Source organism: Microcaecilia unicolor, chromosome 2 (genome assembly GCF_901765095.1).
Source record: "Microcaecilia unicolor chromosome 2, aMicUni1.1, whole genome shotgun sequence".
Classification (NCBI taxonomy): Eukaryota; Metazoa; Chordata; class Amphibia; order Gymnophiona; family Siphonopidae; genus Microcaecilia; species Microcaecilia unicolor.
This window is the reverse complement of record NC_044032.1, coordinates 624829919-624848769: the sequence shown is the minus strand read 5'-3', so window position 1 is coordinate 624848769 and position 18851 is coordinate 624829919. Positions and strand designations below refer to the sequence as shown.

At 47.0% G+C, this 18851-nt stretch overlaps 1 protein-coding gene across 1 annotated transcript in view; it reads left to right on the top strand.

The window, feature by feature from the left end:
• The window catches only part of SMARCA5 (SWI/SNF related, matrix associated, actin dependent regulator of chromatin, subfamily a, member 5), a 234468-nt gene that overhangs the window by 130478 nt on the left and 85139 nt on the right, over positions 1 to 18851 (top strand). Inside the window, exon 14 of the mRNA XM_030192240.1 lies at positions 1426 to 1558. Within this exon, the coding sequence (XP_030048100.1) occupies positions 1426 to 1558 (133 nt within the window). The remainder of the gene's footprint in view (positions 1 to 1425; positions 1559 to 18851) is intronic.

Genomic DNA, 18851 nt, shown 5'->3' with positions numbered 1-18851 from the left:
GTCACTTTAAACTAAATTTCATCATAACAGAATAGTTCTCCACACGCACTCTGAGTTCCTACCTAAGGGTGTGGCGTAATTCCATCTAGACCAGTCAGTCGTTCTTCCAACAATCTTTCCCAAACCTCATGCTCATCCTGGGGATCGTGCACTGCACACCTTAGACTGCAAGTAAGCATTGGCCTTTTACTTGGAACAAACTAGGCCCTACAAGACAGTCCATCCATCTTTTTGATTCTTTTGATCCCAACAGGTTGAGGGTTGCCATCAGGAAATGCACAAACTCCAATTGGCTGGCAGATTGCATTTCTTTTACTTAGCTGGGCTTTTTCTTGAGGGTCATGTCAAGGCTCATGATGTCGGTGCCATGGTTGTGTTGGTAGCTCACTTGAGGTCAGCCTCTATAGTAGAAATTTGCAAGGCTGTAATGTGGTCTTCTGTACACATATTTACATCTCACTATTGCCGTGAGCAAGATAACCGATGTGATAGTCGCTTTGGACAGGCAGTTCTGCAGAATTTTTATGGTGTCTAGAATCCAACTCCACCCTTCTAGGCCCATTGTGTTCTGTTCCCAGCTGCTCTCTCACACAGTATGTATATAGGTTAGTTAGTATTTTAAACCTGCCATTGCATTGCGAGTTCCAGTTGTCCTCCTGTTGTTTTCGGTGAGCCTGCTAGCTAGGGATTCCCACATGTGAGTATTAACTGGCCTGCTTGTTCTTGGATAAAGCAAAAATACTTACCTGTAGCAGGTATTCTCTAAGGACAGCAGGCCATTAATTCTCACATACCCTCCCACTTCCCCTTGGAGTTATTTTTGTATTTCTGTTATACTGTACTGCTGGTCCTGCACTCTCGTGGTAGCAGAAAAGCACTCGTTCATGCTCAGTGGGAATGCTAACACATGGCTCTTATTATATATGCTTTTAAAGCGTTTCACACCAGGTGATGTGGATGACATCACCCACATCTGAGAATTAATGGCCTGCTGTCCTCAGAATACCTGCTACAGGTAAGTATCTTTTCTCTATCCCACATCTATGCAATGTTGTCATTGAGTAACTTAGGGATCCTTTTACTAAAGTGCATTAACGGATTTAGCGCACGCTAATGAATTAATGTGCGCTAAATGCTAAGAAGACCCTCAGTCTTCCAGCATCAGCAAAAACTAATTGATGGACTTTTTCTCTGGTGGTTTTTTTGCATTTTGTTTGAACAGTTAAGGGGGCAAAGTAGGAGTGAAATGGTTTGATGGAGGGATGGACTTGCAGATATGATGAGTCCAGTTTTTTTAATTCCCCTGCTCCAAAACATTCCCCCTAAATCAATTTTCCAGTGCAATAAAAATTAGGGTAGGTTTTTTTTTTCTTGCCTGACATCAATATTAACTCTGTATTTCTGTTTTTAACATTTTATGCTTAGGATCGCGCACATAGAATTGGCCAGACGAAAACTGTGAGAGTGTTCAGATTTATCACAGATAACACAGTTGAAGAAAGAATAGTAGAACGTGCTGAAATGAAGCTTCGTCTGGACTCAATAGTCATTCAGCAGGGTTAGTGTGTCTAATTTGTTTGGTTTTAATACTGTATTGTTTCTAATAAATGCCCCGTCTATTATTACAAACAATGGGTTTTCTGAAGTCTAGGGTGAGCTATTAAATTTGGCTTTTAAGATGACATTTACAGGATTTTTTTATGCTGAAACACGGGGGTGGGCCATTAGAGGGGGACTATTAGAAACAATAAAATATGTATATTAAGTTACTCGCCTAGAGTTGCTGATAGGTTATAAATATTGTAAATAAACTTGCATTCCAAAAAGCATGGGAGGCAGTCAGATCTGTTCATATCTTGGCATTGCCAATAGTTTATTTGCTAGGTAGAGCTTGTACATATGATTGAAGTCCTGCCTTGTTTACCTGTTCAGGGTACTGTACTCTTAGGTATTAGAGACATGGTCTCTCACACACCATGATTAACTAAAGCGCATAAAGGAAAATTTAGCTTCCTTCAGTTATCTGACCTCTCCCTCTTTCCAGAAGAAGAGACTGATTTCATGTCTTCTCAACCAACCGATATCCAGCTGTGCAGATATCCTAAAGCATTAAAAATGTCCTAAATTACTTTCATCTTTCAGGCTAGTTTCAGGTAAACAGGGAATACTTTTTAAGAGGGTACAAACTTGAAACTGTTCTGCTAGGCAGGTTACAACCTACACATATAAATATAAAAACATTTTATTTATGACATTTGTAGCCCACATTATTCTGAACAAGCTCAGGTTCAGTGTGCTTACATTCAAGAAGGGCATCCAAAATATGATGGTCAGATAATTGTAACATATTAGGAATAATTGTGAGTTTGTCTAGGCTAGAGTATTGGTTATGTTGAAGCATATAAGAGAGACAGCAACATTAGTTTGTCTTTTGATATGATATGTACTTAATAGAAAAGCCTTTAGTATTTTACGGGATCTCAGGTAATCTTCCAAGTACCTTAATTGCTTGGGTAGAGAATTCCAAAGTTTGGTAGCCTGCAACGAGGATTGATTTGTAAGAAAGACCTTTGCAGTTTGGATAATGAAGTGTGAGGTATTCTCTAGATGTTTTGATGTTAAACATTGATTAAAATTAATATTTAAAAAATATGAATCTTATTCTTACTAAACAAACCTTAAGTCTCTTAATCAAGGTGGCCGCAGACTAGGTGGTCTCGGAGTTGGAGCTCTGGAGACCCCGGTACGGGCTGAAGAGGGACCGTTTGGCTCGAATATCGAGTCGTTCGGCTAAATAGCAGCCAATTGACACCCCGTGCGACTACGGCTCACTCTTCGTGCAGACCGGTGCTAGGCTCCCGAACATGGCTCCCTCCCTGCAGCGGGGCTGAGACGCACCCCGATGAGACCCAGCTCCCACCACCCACTTGAAAAGACGATCCTACCTGTGCCAGCCAACCGCAGATTCTCCTAGCCCAGGACCGTGGTGCAACTGGGGGTGAATGCCGATGTCAACCCATGGCTCGACTCTATCGACGGTCAGCAACGCGAGGGCGTGCCGAACGCCAGTGGCCGCGACCAACCCGAGCCAGAGCCGTGCTGCCGCCCGGCCCCCGGCGTCCACCTAATCACGCTCACCTCCAGCGGCATTGACCGGCCGCTGGCTGCGCCTGCCTCTTGCATCGCAGACCATCCAAACAATGGGCCACAGCATGCATCACTGAGGCGCCCAGCGGAGCTCAGGGTTGAATCTGAGGCCTGAGCAGACGCATTCGGCACGACGGACGGCCCCGGCCCGGGTGCACACAACGATAGAGGTCCCAGGTTCTGCAGCCAAGACCGGAGCTTGCGGAGATCACCACACTCGGTCTGAATGGGACGCGATCCCAGAGTCCCAAGCCCCTGTTCAAGCCTGCCACGTGGCTTGGAACACTCCTGTGTGCTCGACATGGCTGGCGCCAGGAAGGACAGCTATCAGTAAGTGCTCCACCGTCCGGAGGGATGAGCGACCTGTTTGACGCGGCTGGTGCCAGGAAGGTCAATGGACAATGAGTGCTGTGCCGCCCAGAAGGACCATCGACCCGTTCGCCAACCTCACATGTGGATCTGCTAACTCATTTTTTTTTCTTTGAACACTGGTTAATCAACAAACTGAAGGAGACGGTGCCCAGAGCTACAGAGCTCTGCGCCCAGGACATCACTCCTGAGCATCTGACTGTGAGTTATCTAACTTTCCCAAATTGCCACCAAAATGAATACAATCAAAATACTCCTAGCAATCTACTCCCTCACACTGACCCACCTAACACTATCCATCCCACTTACAGAATATAATATCATTCCCATCTTTCAAAACCACCAAAGACTGATCAAATACTCCACACTCCATCAATCTGAAATTCACCAAAGTAAAGGAATTACGGTCATTACCAACGCAATGGAAGGAAATATCACAACAAACAGACACCATCCAATGAACGACAACTTACAAGAATCCACACAACATCAAACCTAGCAGCCCAATACCAAAATATACAAGTGAACACTAGGTCCGTAGTTAACAAAACAACAACAATATCAGACTGGATTAATTCAGAAAAACTCAATCTTATCTTCATCAGTGAAACATGGATCCACAATCAAAACGACCCCATAATTCTCGAACTTTGTCCCCCATGCTACAAAATCACTCACTGGACCAGATTGGAAAAGAGAGGTGGAGCACAATTCACTACCGAAACCATTGCCGAGTCCATAACACCCCAACTAGAAATTGCATCACTCAGAATCCAAAATAAATCCCTGATTGATCAACTAGCTTGCGTCTTGTTTTACAGACCACCCGATAACTGGAACGAAAGTCAGCCTATCTTCAGAGATTTTGTCTTAAACACTTGTGTAAACAACTCCAGTAGACTAATACTAGGCGACATAAACCTTCACCTAGAAGACCCCAACTCAGCCAATGCACGCGAATGCAAAGACTTCTTACAGTCATGAGAACTCACATTGCCTCACATGCAAACTTCCCACGGCAAGGGACACACACTAGACCTCTTATCACACAAACTGTCCACAGATCTTAACCTATCAATAACAGATATCAAATGGTCAGAAGTACCTTGGACCGATCACTACAAACTGAACCTATCCCTAAATTGGCGAAAGAAGGGTTCAAATCGTACACCAGAACAAACAACTTACACTACGAGAGGGCAAATAGATCCACAAATATTCTGGCAACAGATATATGACAACGAATGGACAACACGAACTGACTTCATACAGTATCTTAACCACTGGGAGGCTAGTTGCAGTAGCGTACTAAACGAAATTACACCCTTAAAGACAAGAATATCAAAAAGACAAAACTTGATACCATGGTTCAATGATGATTTAAAAAAACTCAAAACACAATCCAGAAAACTTGAACGAGCATGGAAAAAAACAAAAAACGAACATACACTCAACGCATGGAAACAAATACACAGAAAATACAAATATGCAATTAGACAAACCAAAAGGTCCTACTACAAGACTAAACTAGGACCGTATAACAAAGATCTAAAGAAACGATTTCAAGTCTGCAGAAACCCCGCCCCCTTGACTTCCCCATCCCCCTAAGCTTGAGCCATACCGGAGCATGTAATCTGTATGTTTCCAATACTAGCCTTACCCAATATACCTCATATATTCCGATGTGTCCAAATCCGATCAATACAGGTATATGTTTGTGTAGCATGTAAATAGAAGGCATAGTTGCGTTGCATTCCATGCATTAACCCCCAGCAATCCACCACTTCTAGAGCCGTCAAAAAATGAAGTAACGCTTTACGGTTATGCGCACTATAGTACCCACCTCCAGTGGAGTGGTCCAAGCATGCGTTGGGTGCTACATTAAAATCTCCACCTACCACCACTTCTGCTGTAACAAACCCCTGAATCTTCCCCAAGGGTGTTAGGAAAAAAAATCTGCTTGACCCATATTTTGGAGCATGCAAATTAATTGCCTCATAGCAATCCTCATAGCGCCACACATCTACCACTCGAATCCTTAAACACCTGTTGTGTAGTAAACCCCAAATTCTGCGTAAGCAGTATTGCTACCCCCCTCCCCCCCCATTATGCTTATCCCCTTTACTCTGATGGACCACCGCCTCACCAAAGGGGCATCGCTTTAATTGTGCATCTCGAGGTCGCAGATGGGTTTCCTGCAAAAATACAACATTGTAAGCTCCCTAATTCTTTAAAAAGCACACTGTTTTTCCCTGGATTATTGAGCCCATTTACATTCCAATCTCCAATCACAACTTCTCCTCCTCTTGCCCCCTCCTTCACCCCAAACCTGTTCTATGAGGGAAAGAAGGACGGGGATTCTATTCCTCATACTTCTTTATGCTGAAGAAAATGGGGGGGGGGGGGATATGTCCCATCTTAGACCTAAGGTCCATGAAGAAATATCTGGTCATAAAATGTTCAGGATGGTTTCCCTGGGCACCCTTATCCCCATGATTCAAGAACATGGGGATAAGGGTGCCCATATCCCGATGCTTCCACGTCAGAGGAAGTATCTTCAATTTTGGATGGGTACACATAATTTTGAGTACTGTGTTCTGTCATTTGGCCTCGTGTCAGCTCCCATGGTATTTACAAAGTGTCTCTATGTAGACTGGGAGTCTGTTTCCCTACCTGGACAATTGGTTGGTGAAGAGCACATCAAAGGAAGGTGCTCAGGAGTCTATGAGGAGAACTATTCATGTGCTGAAGCTACTATGGTTCGTTATCAACTACCCCAAGTCCCGTCTACCATCATTTTAGCAATTTGAATTCATAAGAGCCCTGCTAGACATGGTTCAGCTGCGAGCATTCAACCCTACGGCATGGGCAGACACTCTTGCCATTGCTGAGCAGATTTGCAGCAGCTAGCAGGTCACGGCTCAGCAAATGTTGAGATTGTTAGGCGTCAATCAAGGAGTAGGACAAAGATGGCACTTCGAAAAACCACGAGGAGAACGTAGGAAATGGTAGCAGGTAAAGTTTATTTGCAATCAAACAATACAGGACTTGACACAGCAGCTGTGTTTCAGTGCCTGCCTCAGGAGTCTACAAACTACATAAATAAAACAATGTATGCATGAAGAACCATGGAGATTGGACTGTTTTCCGACCCTCATCACGTAGAACAAGGGATCTCTTCTACATCTCGACCTCCAGTATCTGACTTTCAATGCCTGGATATTGATAGCGTAGAATTTGCTTCCTTGAATCTCTCGGAGGTTGTCTCCAAGGTTTTGCTGACTTCTAGGAAAGATTCTACTAAGAGGATGTTATACTTTCAAATGGAGAAGGTTTGCTGTCTGGTGTGAGAGTAGGGCCCTAGATCCTCTTTGTTGCCATACACAGAATGTGCTTGAATACCTTCTACACCTCACAGAATCTGGTCTGAAGACCAAATCTGTAAGGGTTCACTTCTGTGCAGTTAGTGCTTATCATTGTGTAGAAAGTAAGCCCATCTCTGGACAGCCTGTAGTTGTTTGATTCATGAGAGGTTTGCTTTTGACAAAGCCCCCTGTCAAACCTCCTCCTGTGTTATGGGACCTCAATGTTGCCCTTACCAGCTGATGAAAGCTCCTTTTGAGCCACTAGATTCCTGTCCTCTGAAATACTTCACCTGGAAGGTCTTGTGTTTGGTGGCAGTTACTTCAGGTCGCAGTATTAGTGAGCTTCAGGCCCTAGCAGTGGATACACCTTACACAAAATTTACCACAACAGAGTTGTTCTTTGCACTTACCCTAAGTTTTTTGCTCTTATTTTCTCAGCTACTTGTGTGGAGAACCATATAGGCTTTCTTCTTCACTTGTTTATGTTTACTTTCCTCACAAAAAGATCAGTCGCCATATTTAGAGCAGCCTTTAGCTTGGATCACTGTTTTTCCACATCTCCTGCACCTTCCCACGCCAACAGCTCCTTCTTCAGGTATTCCCCCATTTTATCAAAATCAGTACGTCTGAAATCCAGTACTTTGAGTTTGTGCGTCCGCACTCCGCCTTCGACCTTATATCAAACCATATGGTGTGATGATTTCTATTACTTTGTTCAAGGAGCATTTCACTGATGTCCAATGCAGGTGCCACAGGTCTCTGAATTTGTTCCCCTACCTAATGTGCCCCTTGTCCCCCGCTTCCCTGTCATGATTATTGTAATTCATCCCTGTACCCATCTAAGCTGTCAATCTTTTCCCTGCTTTTTTTTTTTTCCCTTCTCTATTACTGTAAGCCGCCTAGCTGGCATTGCTGATAGGCAGGATAGCAAGTTCTAAATAAACTACTGCTGCTGGAATTCTGCGCGACAGTGGAGCACAGCATTTATGCAGAATTCCACATGTTTGCGCAGAGTCTGCGCTCCGACTGGCTTTCCCAGTCTGCGGTAAAAGCTCTTTTGGTTCCCCCGCACCTTGGTCATCCTGCTGCTGCCACTCCCCCCCCCCCCCCAAAAGCCTACCTGAGTATGCCCTGGTGGTCTAGAGAGCTTTGTCAGGGCCAGGAAAGAACACCACTCTTTCCTGCCGCTGCTCTGGACTGGTGCTGCTGCTTTTTCAAAATGGCCACCGAGACTTCAAGTGATAATCTTGTGAGACTGCCACTGGACGTTTCGGCGGCCATTTGGAAAAAGCGGTGGCACTGGCCCAGAGCAGCGGTAACGGGCAGGAAAGCGTGGTGTTCTTTCCTGCCATGAAGAGGTACTCCATGCAGCTCCTTCTGCTCCTGTCTCGTGGGTGAGTGCAGGGACAGCTGAATAAAATGTGGATGGATGGAGCTCTTTAAAAAAAAAAAATGGATGCTATATGTTTGGGAGGGGGAGGGGCTTTAAAAAAAAGGTGCCTGCTGTGGGGTGGAGAGGGCTGAAAAAAAAGGTGGGTGCTGTTGGCAGAGGGGGCAGTAAAAAAAAAAAAAAAAAAAAACCAAAATGGTAGATGCTATGGGTAGAGGGAGGGCTGTTAAAAAAAAAAAAAAAAGTTGGATGCTATGTGTATGGAGGGATGGAAGCTGTAAAAAAAAAAAAAGGATGCTATGTGTGGGTGGAGGGAGAGAGGGAAAGGGGTCTGTAAAGATGGATGCTATGTGTGGGTGCAGGGAGGGGGCTGGGAAATATATTAATGCTGGGGGAAAATATGGATGGTGTCTTTATAGGGAGTGGGGCTGTAATATTGGTTAAATTATGACTAATAAACTTGCAGAATTTTGATTTTTTTTTTTGGCGCATAATTCTTGCAGGACTAATAAACGTGAAACTTGAAAACTTCACTTAGGCTCAGGTTGGGTTGACTCTGGAGGACCCATGTCAAGGCTCATATTGTCAGAGCTTTGGCTGTGCCGGTAGTCCATTTTGAGATCGGCCTCTGCTAAAGAGACTTGCAAGGCATCAGTCTGCACATTCACATCCCACTACTGTCTTAAGCAGGATAACAGACACAACAGCCAGTTTGGTCAGACAATCCTGCAGAATTTGTTTGGAAGCTAGAATCCAACGTCACCCTCCTAGGCCCATTTTATTCTGTTCCAGGCTGCATTCTGACAATCAGTGTGTGTATATAGTTTCAGGCTAATTTTTTTTGGCCTTGTCATTGTGAGCCCCTGTTGTCCTCATGTTGTTTTTTGTGAGCCCAGAGCTAGGGATTCTCACTTGTTTAAGAATAATATGGTCCCATTTTTAATCTTGAATCTGTCAAGACACCCAAAATGTTAACCTCCCCTTATGAAGGGACTAACAAACCCAGCGAAGTTGGATATTATTGGGGACATTCAGTGTTTCAGCTTCCCACCCATAATATCTTTGTCTTTTCCGGATTTAGTTTCATAGAATTTACCAGCATCCAACTCTGGATTCAATCCAAAGCATAAGACATTAAATTATATGTTTTCAGAAGTGTTGCACTAATAGAAAACCCAAAATATTAACATAACAAAATTATGGAATGTTAAAAGAATTTAATACATTTACCAAAGAACTCATATAGATGTTGAATAAAATGGATGAGGGGGAAGCCTGTGAAATTCCATGGGTCATAACTAGGGCTTTGGGCACTATCTACTTCATCGCGTACTGATTTTAGCCGTCATGTTGAAGTCTTTTTGCTAATATGGCCTCTGCTTCAAATATAGTGAAATTCACTGCTCTATTCTTCAAAAATATTCACCATATTCAAACATTCCATTAAAAGGTCATGGGCTACCACATCAAATGGTGATAATCTAGTAGTATTACAATTGCTTGCATATCCTTATCTAAATACATTCTTAATTCAATCAACAAGGCGATCAATACTGTTTCTGTATTATACAGGCTTTGAAACCATGGTTGCCTTGACTTGAGGAAATCATAGTTTTTTAAGGTTCTCTTGTAATTGCTCAGTTACCTTGAACAAAATGGCCACAGGGCATAGTTCATACACAGGTTAATTAGCATTAAGCCCACTTCTCCGAGGACAAGCAGGCTGCTTGTTCTCACTGATGGGTTGACGTCCTCGGCAGCCCCCTCCATCGGAAAGTTTACTAGCAAAGGCCTTTGCTAGTCCTCGCGCGCCCATGCGCACCGCGCATGCGCGGCCGTCTTCCCGCCCGAAACCGGCTCGAGCCGGCCAGTCTTCTTTCGTCCGCGCTCGGTACGGTCGTGTTACGCCGTTCGTGCCCCAGAGAGTCGACCTCGCGCGTCCTTTTCGACGTGTTTTTCCTTGTTTTCTTTAAAAAAGTTCGGGAAGCGCTCCGGAAGTGTTCCGGAAGACCCTTTCGGGTTTTCTGCCCTTCCCGTAATTTTCTCAACTTTTGCCCCGTAAGTTTTCTTTCGTGGTCGGGGTAGGCCTAGTTTGGCCTCGGTCGAGATTTTTCTCCCTTTAAATTTTGGTGCTTCAATTTTCGCCATTTCAGCCTTTGATTTCGCCGGCGTGATTTTTCCGCCCATGACATCGAAGCCTTCCAGCGGCTTCAAGAAGTGCACCCACTGCGCCCGGGTAATCTCGCTCACTGATAGGCACTCTGCGTGTCTTCAGTGTCTAGGGGCCCAGCACCGCCCTCAGAACTGCAGTCTGTGTTCCCTGTTACAAAGGCGGACTCAGGTAGCGAGATTAGCCCAGTGGAACGTTTTGTTCTCGGGCTTTTCGTCGACATCGGCACCGGAGGCATCGAGTGCATCGACGTCGTCAGCGTCCGGACCATCTTCCTTGGCTGCCGCTCCATCGACTGCATCGAGGCATCGGACCTCTGCATCGGCGCTGAGGCATCGGGCGACTGCATCGACGTCGGTGGTACCGAGACTTCGTCTGCTGATGTCGTCAGACGGAGGTGCATCGTCAGGAGTGCAGGTGAGGGCTGTCCATTCCCCTGCTGGTGGCGGTGAGCCTTCGGGTGGGTCTCCTCCTACCCTGAGGGCTCCTGCGGTACAGCCCCCCCGGGATCGACCCTCTTCGGTCTCGGCCCCGAGGAAGCGACGGATGGATTCTACGTCCTCCTCGTCGGTGCCGGGGAGCTCCGGTGACATGCTTCGGAAGAAGTCGAAGAAGCATCGACACCGGTCTCCTCCCCGTGTCGGCACCGAGAGCTCTGGGTCGCCGAGGGATTCGGCACCCAGCAGGCATCGGCACCGAGAGGGACCGCTCACCCTCTGTTCAGGAGGTGTCGATGCGCTCCACTCTGGACAGCCCGGAACAGCCTCCTCGCCCGGAACAGGTTCTGACGTCGACGCCTGCATCGACCTCTCAGCCTTTTTCTGCAGCCACTCTGAACGAGAGCCTCCGGGCCGTTCTCCCAGAGATTCTGGGAGAGCTGTTGCGCCCTACCCCTCCGGTACCGGCGGTGCTTGCGCCTCCGGTACCGTCGAGCGTGGCGCCGGCTGGTCCATCGCCCAGGTTGAGGTCCCCGACGTCGGTACCGCGTGCGGTGCCGACCGCGGCCACCTCCCAGGAAGGCTCCCCGACTACGTCGGCGGAGGGAGCTTCGCCAATGTGGGCGAGGGAGTCTACCTCTCGACGCCCCCATCGTGGACGTGGCTCCACGGAGTCGAGCCGGGCGAGGTTGCAGACACAGGTCCGTGAACTTGTGTCTGACACCGAGGGTGAGGCCTCGTGGGAGGACGAAGAAGACCCCAGATATTTCTCTGACGAGGAGTCTGAGGGTCTTCCTTCTGATCCCACTCCCTCTCCTGAAAGGCAGCTTTCTCCTCCTGAGAGTCTGTCTTTCGCTTCCTTTGTCCGGGAGATGTCTACGGCCATCCCCTTCCCGGTGGTTGTGGAGGACGAGCCCAGGGCTGAAATGTTTGAGCTCCTGGACTATCCTTCTCCACCTAAGGAAGCGTCCACTGTTCCCTTGCACCATGTCCTGAAAAAGACATTGCTTGCGAACTGGACCAAGCCATTAAGTAATCCCCACATTCCCAAGAAGATCGAGTCCCAGTACCGGATCCATGGGGACCCAGAGCTGATGCGCACTCAGTTGCCTCATGACTCTGGAGTTGTGGATTTGGCCCTAAAGAAAGCTAAGAGTTCTAGGGAGCATGCTTCGGCGCCCCCGGGCAAAGACCCTAGAACCTTAGACTCCTTTGGGAGGAAGGCCTACTATTCTTCTATGCTCGTGGCCAAGATCCAGTCTTACCAGCTCTACACGAGCATACACATGCGGAACAATGTGCGGCAGTTGGCGGGCTTGGTTGATGCTCTTCCCCCTGAGCAAGCCAAGCCTTTTCAGGAGGTGGTCAGGCAGCTGAAGGCGTGCAGAAAATTCCTGGCCAGAGGAGTTTATGACACTTTTGATGTTGCGTCCAGGGCCGCTGCTCAAGGTGTGGTGATGCGCAGGCTCTCATGGCTGTGTGCCGCCGACCTGGAGAATAGACTCCAGCAGCGGATTGCGGACTCGCCTTGCCGTGCGGACAACATTTTTGGGGAAAAAGTTGAGCAGGTGATAGAGTCTCTCCACCAGCGGGACACCGCATTCGACAAGTTCTCCCGCCGGCAGCCTTCAGCATCTACCTCTACAGGTAGAAGATTTTTCGGGGGAAGGAAGACTGGTCCCTATGCTTCTGGTAAGCGTAGGTACAATCCTCCTTCCCGACAGCCTGCGGCCCAGGCTAAGCCCCAGCGCGCTCGCTCTCGTCAGCAGCGTGCGCCTCAGCAAGGCCCCGCGGCTCCCCAGCAAAAGCAAGGGGCGAGCTTTTGACTGGCTCCAGCAGAGCATAGCCGACATCCCAGTGTCAGTGCCGGGCGACCTGCCGGTCGGGGGGAGGTTGATAGCTTTTCACCAAAGGTGGCCTCTCATAACCTCCGATCAGTGGGTTCTGCAAATAGTCCGGCAAGGATACACCCTCAATTTGGCCTCAAAACCTCCAAATTGTCCACCGGGAGCTCAGTCTTACAGCTTCCAGCACAAGCAGGTACTTGCAGAGGAACTCTCCGCCCTTCTCAGCGCCAATGCGGTCGAGCCCGTGCCATCCGGGCAGGAAGGGCTGGGATTCTATTCCAGGTACTTCCTTGTGGAAAAGAAAACAGGGGGGATGCGTCCCATCCTAGACCTAAGGGCCCTGAACAAATATCTCGTAAAAGAAAAGTTCAGGATGCTTTCCCTGGGCACCCTCCTCCCCATGATTCAGCAAAACGATTGGCTATGCTCTCTGGACTTGAAGGATGCCTACACTCACATCCCGATACTGCCAGCTCACAGACAGTATCTGCGATTTCAGCTGGGCACACGCCAATTCCAGTACTGTGTGCTACCCTTTGGGCTCGCCTCTGCGCCCAGGGTGTTCACAAAGTGCCTAGCTGTGATAGCAGCGGCACTTCGCAGGCTGGGGGTGCATGTGTTCCCATATCTCGACGATTGGCTGGTGAAGAACACATCCGAGGCAGGAGCCCTGCAGTCCATGCAGATGACTATTCGCCTACTGGAGCTACTGGGGTTTGTGATAAATTATCCAAAGTCCCATCTTCTCCCAATGCAGAGACTCGAATTCATAGGAGCTCTGCTGGATTCTCGGACGGCTCGCGCCTATCTCCCAGAGACGAGGGCCAACAACTTGTTGTCCCTCGTCTCGCGGGTGCGAGCGTCCCAGCAGATCACAGCTCGGCAGATGTTGAGATTGCTGGGCCACATGGCCTCCACAGTTCATGTGACTCCCATGGCCCGCCTTCACATGAGATCTGCTCAATGGACCCTAGCCTCCCAGTGGTATCAGGCCGCTGGGGGTCTAGAGGACGTGATCCACCTGTCCACAAGTTTTCTCAAATCCCTATATTGGTGGACGATTTGCTCCAATTTGACTCTGGGACGTCCCTTCCAAATTCCGCAGCCACAAAAGGTGCTGACCACGGATGCGTCCCTCCTGGGATGGGGAGCTCATGTCGATGGGCTTCACACCCAAGGAAGCTGGTCCCTCCAGGAACGCGATCTGCAGATCAATCTTCTGGAGTTACGAGCGATCTGGAACGCTCTGAAGGCTTTCAGAGATCGGCTGTCCCACCAAATTATCCAAATTCAGACAGACAACCAGGTTGCCATGTACTATGTCAACAAGCAGGGGGGCACCGGATCTCGCCCCCTGTGTCAGGAAGCCGTCAGCATGTGGCTCTGGGCTCGCCGTCACGACATGGTGCTCCAAGCCACATACCTGGCAGGCGTAAACAACAGTCTGGCCGACAGGTTGAGCAGGATTATGCAACCTCACGAGTGGTCGCTCAATTCCCGTGTGGTACGACAGATCTTCCAGGTGTGGGGCACCCCCTTGGTAGATCTCTTCGCATCTCGAGTGAACCACAAAGTCCCTCAGTTCTGTTCCAGGCTTCAGGCCCACGGCAGACTGGCATCGGATGCCTTCCTCCTGGACTGGGGGGAGGGTCTGCTGTATGCTTATCCTCCCATACCTCTGGTGGGGAAGACTTTGTTGAAACTCAAGCAAGACCAAGGCACCATGATTCTGATTGCTCCTTTTTGGCCGCGTCAGATCTGGTTCCCTCTTCTTCTGGAGTTGTCCTCCGAAGAACCGTGGAGATTGGAGTGTTTTCCGACCCTCATCACACAGGACGAAGGGGCACTTCTGCATCCCAGCCTCCAGTCGCTGGCTCTTACGGCCTGGATGTTGAGGGCGTAGACTTTGCCTCTTTGGGTCTGTCAGAGGGTGTCTCCCGCATCTTGCTTGCTTCCAGGAAAGATTCCACTAAGAGAAGTTACTTCTTCCATTGGAGGAGGTTTGCCGTCTGGTGTGACAGCAAGGCCCTAGATCCTCGCTCTTGTCCTACACAGACCCTGCTTGAATACCTTCTGCACTTGTCTGAGTCTGGTCTCAAGACCAACTCTGTAAGGGTTCACCTTAGTGCAATCAGTGCTTACCATTATCATGTGGAAGGTAAGCCGATCTCAGGACAGCCTTTAGTTGTTCGCTTCATGAGAGGCTTGCTTTTGTCAAAGCCCCCTGTCAAGCCTCCTACAGTGTCATGGGATCTCAATGTCGTTCTCACCCAGCTGATGAAACCTCCTTTCGAGCCACTGAATTCCTGCCATCTGAAGTACTTGACTTGGAAGGTCATTTTCTTGGTGGCAGTTACTTCAGCTCGTAGAGTCAGTGAGCTTCAGGCCCTGGTAGCCCAGGCTCCTTACACCAAATTTCATCATAACAGAGTAGTCCTCCGCACTCACCCTAAGTTCCTGCCAAAGGTCGTGTCGGAGTTCCATCTGAACCAGTCAATTGTCTTGCCAACATTCTTTCCCCGTCCTCATTCCTGCCCTGCTGAACGTCAGCTGCACACATTGGACTGCAAGAGAGCATTGGCCTTCTACCTGGAGCGGACACAGCCCCACAGACAGTCCGCCCAATTGTTTGTTTCTTTTGATCCCAATAGGAGGGGAGTGGCTGTAGGGAAACGCACCATATCCAATTGGCTAGCAGATTGCATTTCCTTCACTTACGCCCAGGCGGGGCTGGCTCTTGAGGGTCATGTCACGGCTCATAATGTTAGAGCCATGGCTGCGTCGGTAGCCCACTTGAAGTCAGCCTCTATTGAAGAAATTTGCAAAGCTGCGACGTGGTCATCTGTCCACACATTCACATCTCATTACTGCCTGCAGCAGGATACCCGACGCGACAGTCGGTTCGGGCAGTCAGTTCTTCAGAACCTGTTTGGGCTTTAGGATCCAACTCCACCCCCCGAGGGCCCTGTTTGTTCTGTTCCAGGCTGCACTCTCAGTTAGTTGGTAAATTTTTTAGGTCAATCTCAGTTTGTCCTCGCCGTTGCGAGGCCCAATTGACCATGGTTGTTGTTTTGAGTGAGCCTGGGGGCTAGGGATACCCCATCAGTGAGAACAAGCAGCCTGCTTGTCCTCGGAGAAAGCGAATGCTACATACCTGTAGAAGGTATTCTCCGAGGACAGCAGGCTGATTGTTCTCACAAACCCGCCCGCCTCCCCTTTGGAGTTGTGTCTTCCCTTGAAGTGTATTGTCTTGCTACATACTGGACTGGCTGGCTCGAGCCGGTTTCGGGCGGGAAGACGGCCGCGCATGCGCGGTGCGCATGGGCGCGCGAGGACTAGCAAAGGCCTTTGCTAGTAAACTTTCCGATGGAGGGGGCTGCCGAGGACGTCAACCCATCAGTGAGAACAATCAGCCTGCTGTCCTCGGAGAATACCTTCTACAGGTATGTAGCATTCGCTTTCCTTTCAACAAAGAGTTCAGCATAATCTCTCCCAATTCGCTAGGGTAACTACCCTCCTCTAATGAATTAACAAGGTGAACAGTCCAAACCGTCAATCTCTTAGGCGTGTTCTGATATAATTGATGCAGACAAGTCACCTTATAATTCTGTCCTCACCCCCCCACCACACACGCACACACCTTTGTTTTGTGGATTAATAAGGTATGGTTCTATCTCTAGTGGGGGGGGGGGGGGGGGGGGGTCCTTTTAATTTTTTTTCTAGATGCATTACATGTTTTCTTATGGTGTCATATTGTATTTCCACTAGAAATGTATCATTTTTGATGTGGTGTTGAGCTTCTATTTTAAAAAAAATCATGATGTATTAAATTTTCTGGTTTGTCCTTTGCTGTCACCTGAAATACCAATATCTCAATGAAATCTTAGGTTTATAACAAAATCTGACAAAAAACCCCATTTTTTTTCTTCCTGGATTTCTTCAATATGTTGTACTATGATTTGATATCTCCTCCTTTTCTTGATTGTTTTTTCTCTTGAAACTGTTTATATTACCTGTTTCTGACCTTGAGAGGTTGAGAGCTGTTCTTTTTGTTGTATTTCTGCTTGTTGTATATCATGATGTTTGTTCACTATATAATTATTATGTTCTACTATTGCTTTGTAAGATGAAATAAAAGAAAAACAAAGTTATTTGTTACAAAAAAAAAAAAACATACACAAAAAAGAAAATGCTACTCTGGAGGATCTGGGATTTCAACCTTCTACCTAAGAGCCTAAATTTGGCTTCCAGAACCTCCCTCCCACATTTTCCTACATCATTGGTACTCACATGTACCAAGACAGATGGCTCCTCCCCAGTACTATGTAAAGATCTTACCTAGGTGACCTGTTAGGTCTTCCACCTTTGCACCAGGTAGCAAAGTGACCAGGCGATCCCCACATCCACCTAGCTATCTACATGCCTAATGATAGAATCATCAGCTACGACGGCTGTCCTAATCCTTCCCTCCTGGGCAGAAGGCCCTGGAGAAACATCCTCAGTATGAGAGGATATTACCTCTTCTGGTGGGCAGGTCATGGCTACAGGATTACTTCTGACTTCACCAGGGTGATATTTTCCTTTTAGGAGATCTCCCTTCTTCAAGACAGCACAGGATTTGCCAGACTAGAGGTGGGACTTCTCTACTATGTCCCTGTAGGTCTCCTCTATATACCTCACTGTCTGCCTCAGGTCCTCCAAATCTAGTACTCTAGCCTCAAAAGATCAGGCTCATTCTCTGAGAACTAGGAGCTCTTTGCATCAAGCACACACATATACACATGACACTTAATTCAAAAGATCGGATAGCATCCCTCTTGCTGCTGGACTGCTGTCTGTCTTAATATTGTTGAGTTGTTTAATTAAAACTTGTTAGGATACTAGGGGTATTAGACTAATATAGAGAGCCTTAAGATTACACGGTATATTGTATGATTTATTTGGTGTTTGCTTCTCAGCAAGTATGAAATCATTATAGCCATTTATTTGCAGATGAAAATACTCTTTAGTTAATAACATTTGCTTTTTTTTTTTTTAAATCAAACTGTTATTATCAATAAGCCTACAATTACTCTTTTATTCCAGTCTTTAAATCACCAAAGCACAGAGCAAAATAATGTTCACTTACCCAAAGAAATGTCCTCTTCCTCAGAAAGAATCCCCCAGTGATCTGTTCCATACTTCCAGTAACTCACCTGTGGACTAATCACCAAAACTACCCAGTCATAAGATAAAAACTTCTGCAGGTATAATCTTCCACCCAAGCAGATATTTTTGTCTGGGTGTTTCCTTAACCTTCTCACATCCTATCTGGATATTAAGTTCCTTAAAATAATGATATGAATATGGTATCATAGAAGAAAGTCCATCAAAATCTCTTCTAAATCATTATCAGATGTGTCCACCAACATGTGACCTTACCCTTACATTTAGTGTAAGACAATCCAAAAACTCTTAAAAAAAAAAAAAAAAAGATGCAATATGAAAGGGAGGATAAATCCTCTAAATGTAAATTAGAACTTACTGCAGTCGCCACTTGATCAAACTGTAAATTGTGTAATCATTCACAATTGATTCCCGTCTTTCTGGTGACCTATAGATCACAATCAGCCTTATATTCACTAAAGATGAAGACAATTTCAGCTAAGAGATAAGCCTCCAAACCTACCTTTATTATTTTGTCTACCATTTTAACTTCAAAAATATTGTAAAAATAATGCCTTCTGGTCAATTTCCTTTAAGAACCTTGGAGATCAGAGAGAGTTTTAAATTTAGCTCTGTATGGTAGCCAGTGAGGCTTTTGCAGTAATGGTGTGGTATGATCATGTCACTTACAGCCTTCTAACAGTCTTGCTGCAGCATTCTGAATCAATTGGAGGTGGTGCAAATCCTTTGTAGTCAGACTAATATGTTGTCATGGTGTGAGCCACTGTGACAAGATTTGCCTTCTCAGTGTATGGAGAGAGATGGCGTAGTTGTCGCAAATGATAGAGGCAGCTCCTGAAGGTTGCTTGGATTTGGGGAATCGGTGTTGGTGTTGAGTCTAGGAGTACTCCAAGGTTCCTGACTTGTGATTTAAGGGGGTGTTTATATTTCCCAAAACAGATTTTGATGTCTCCCTCTCTC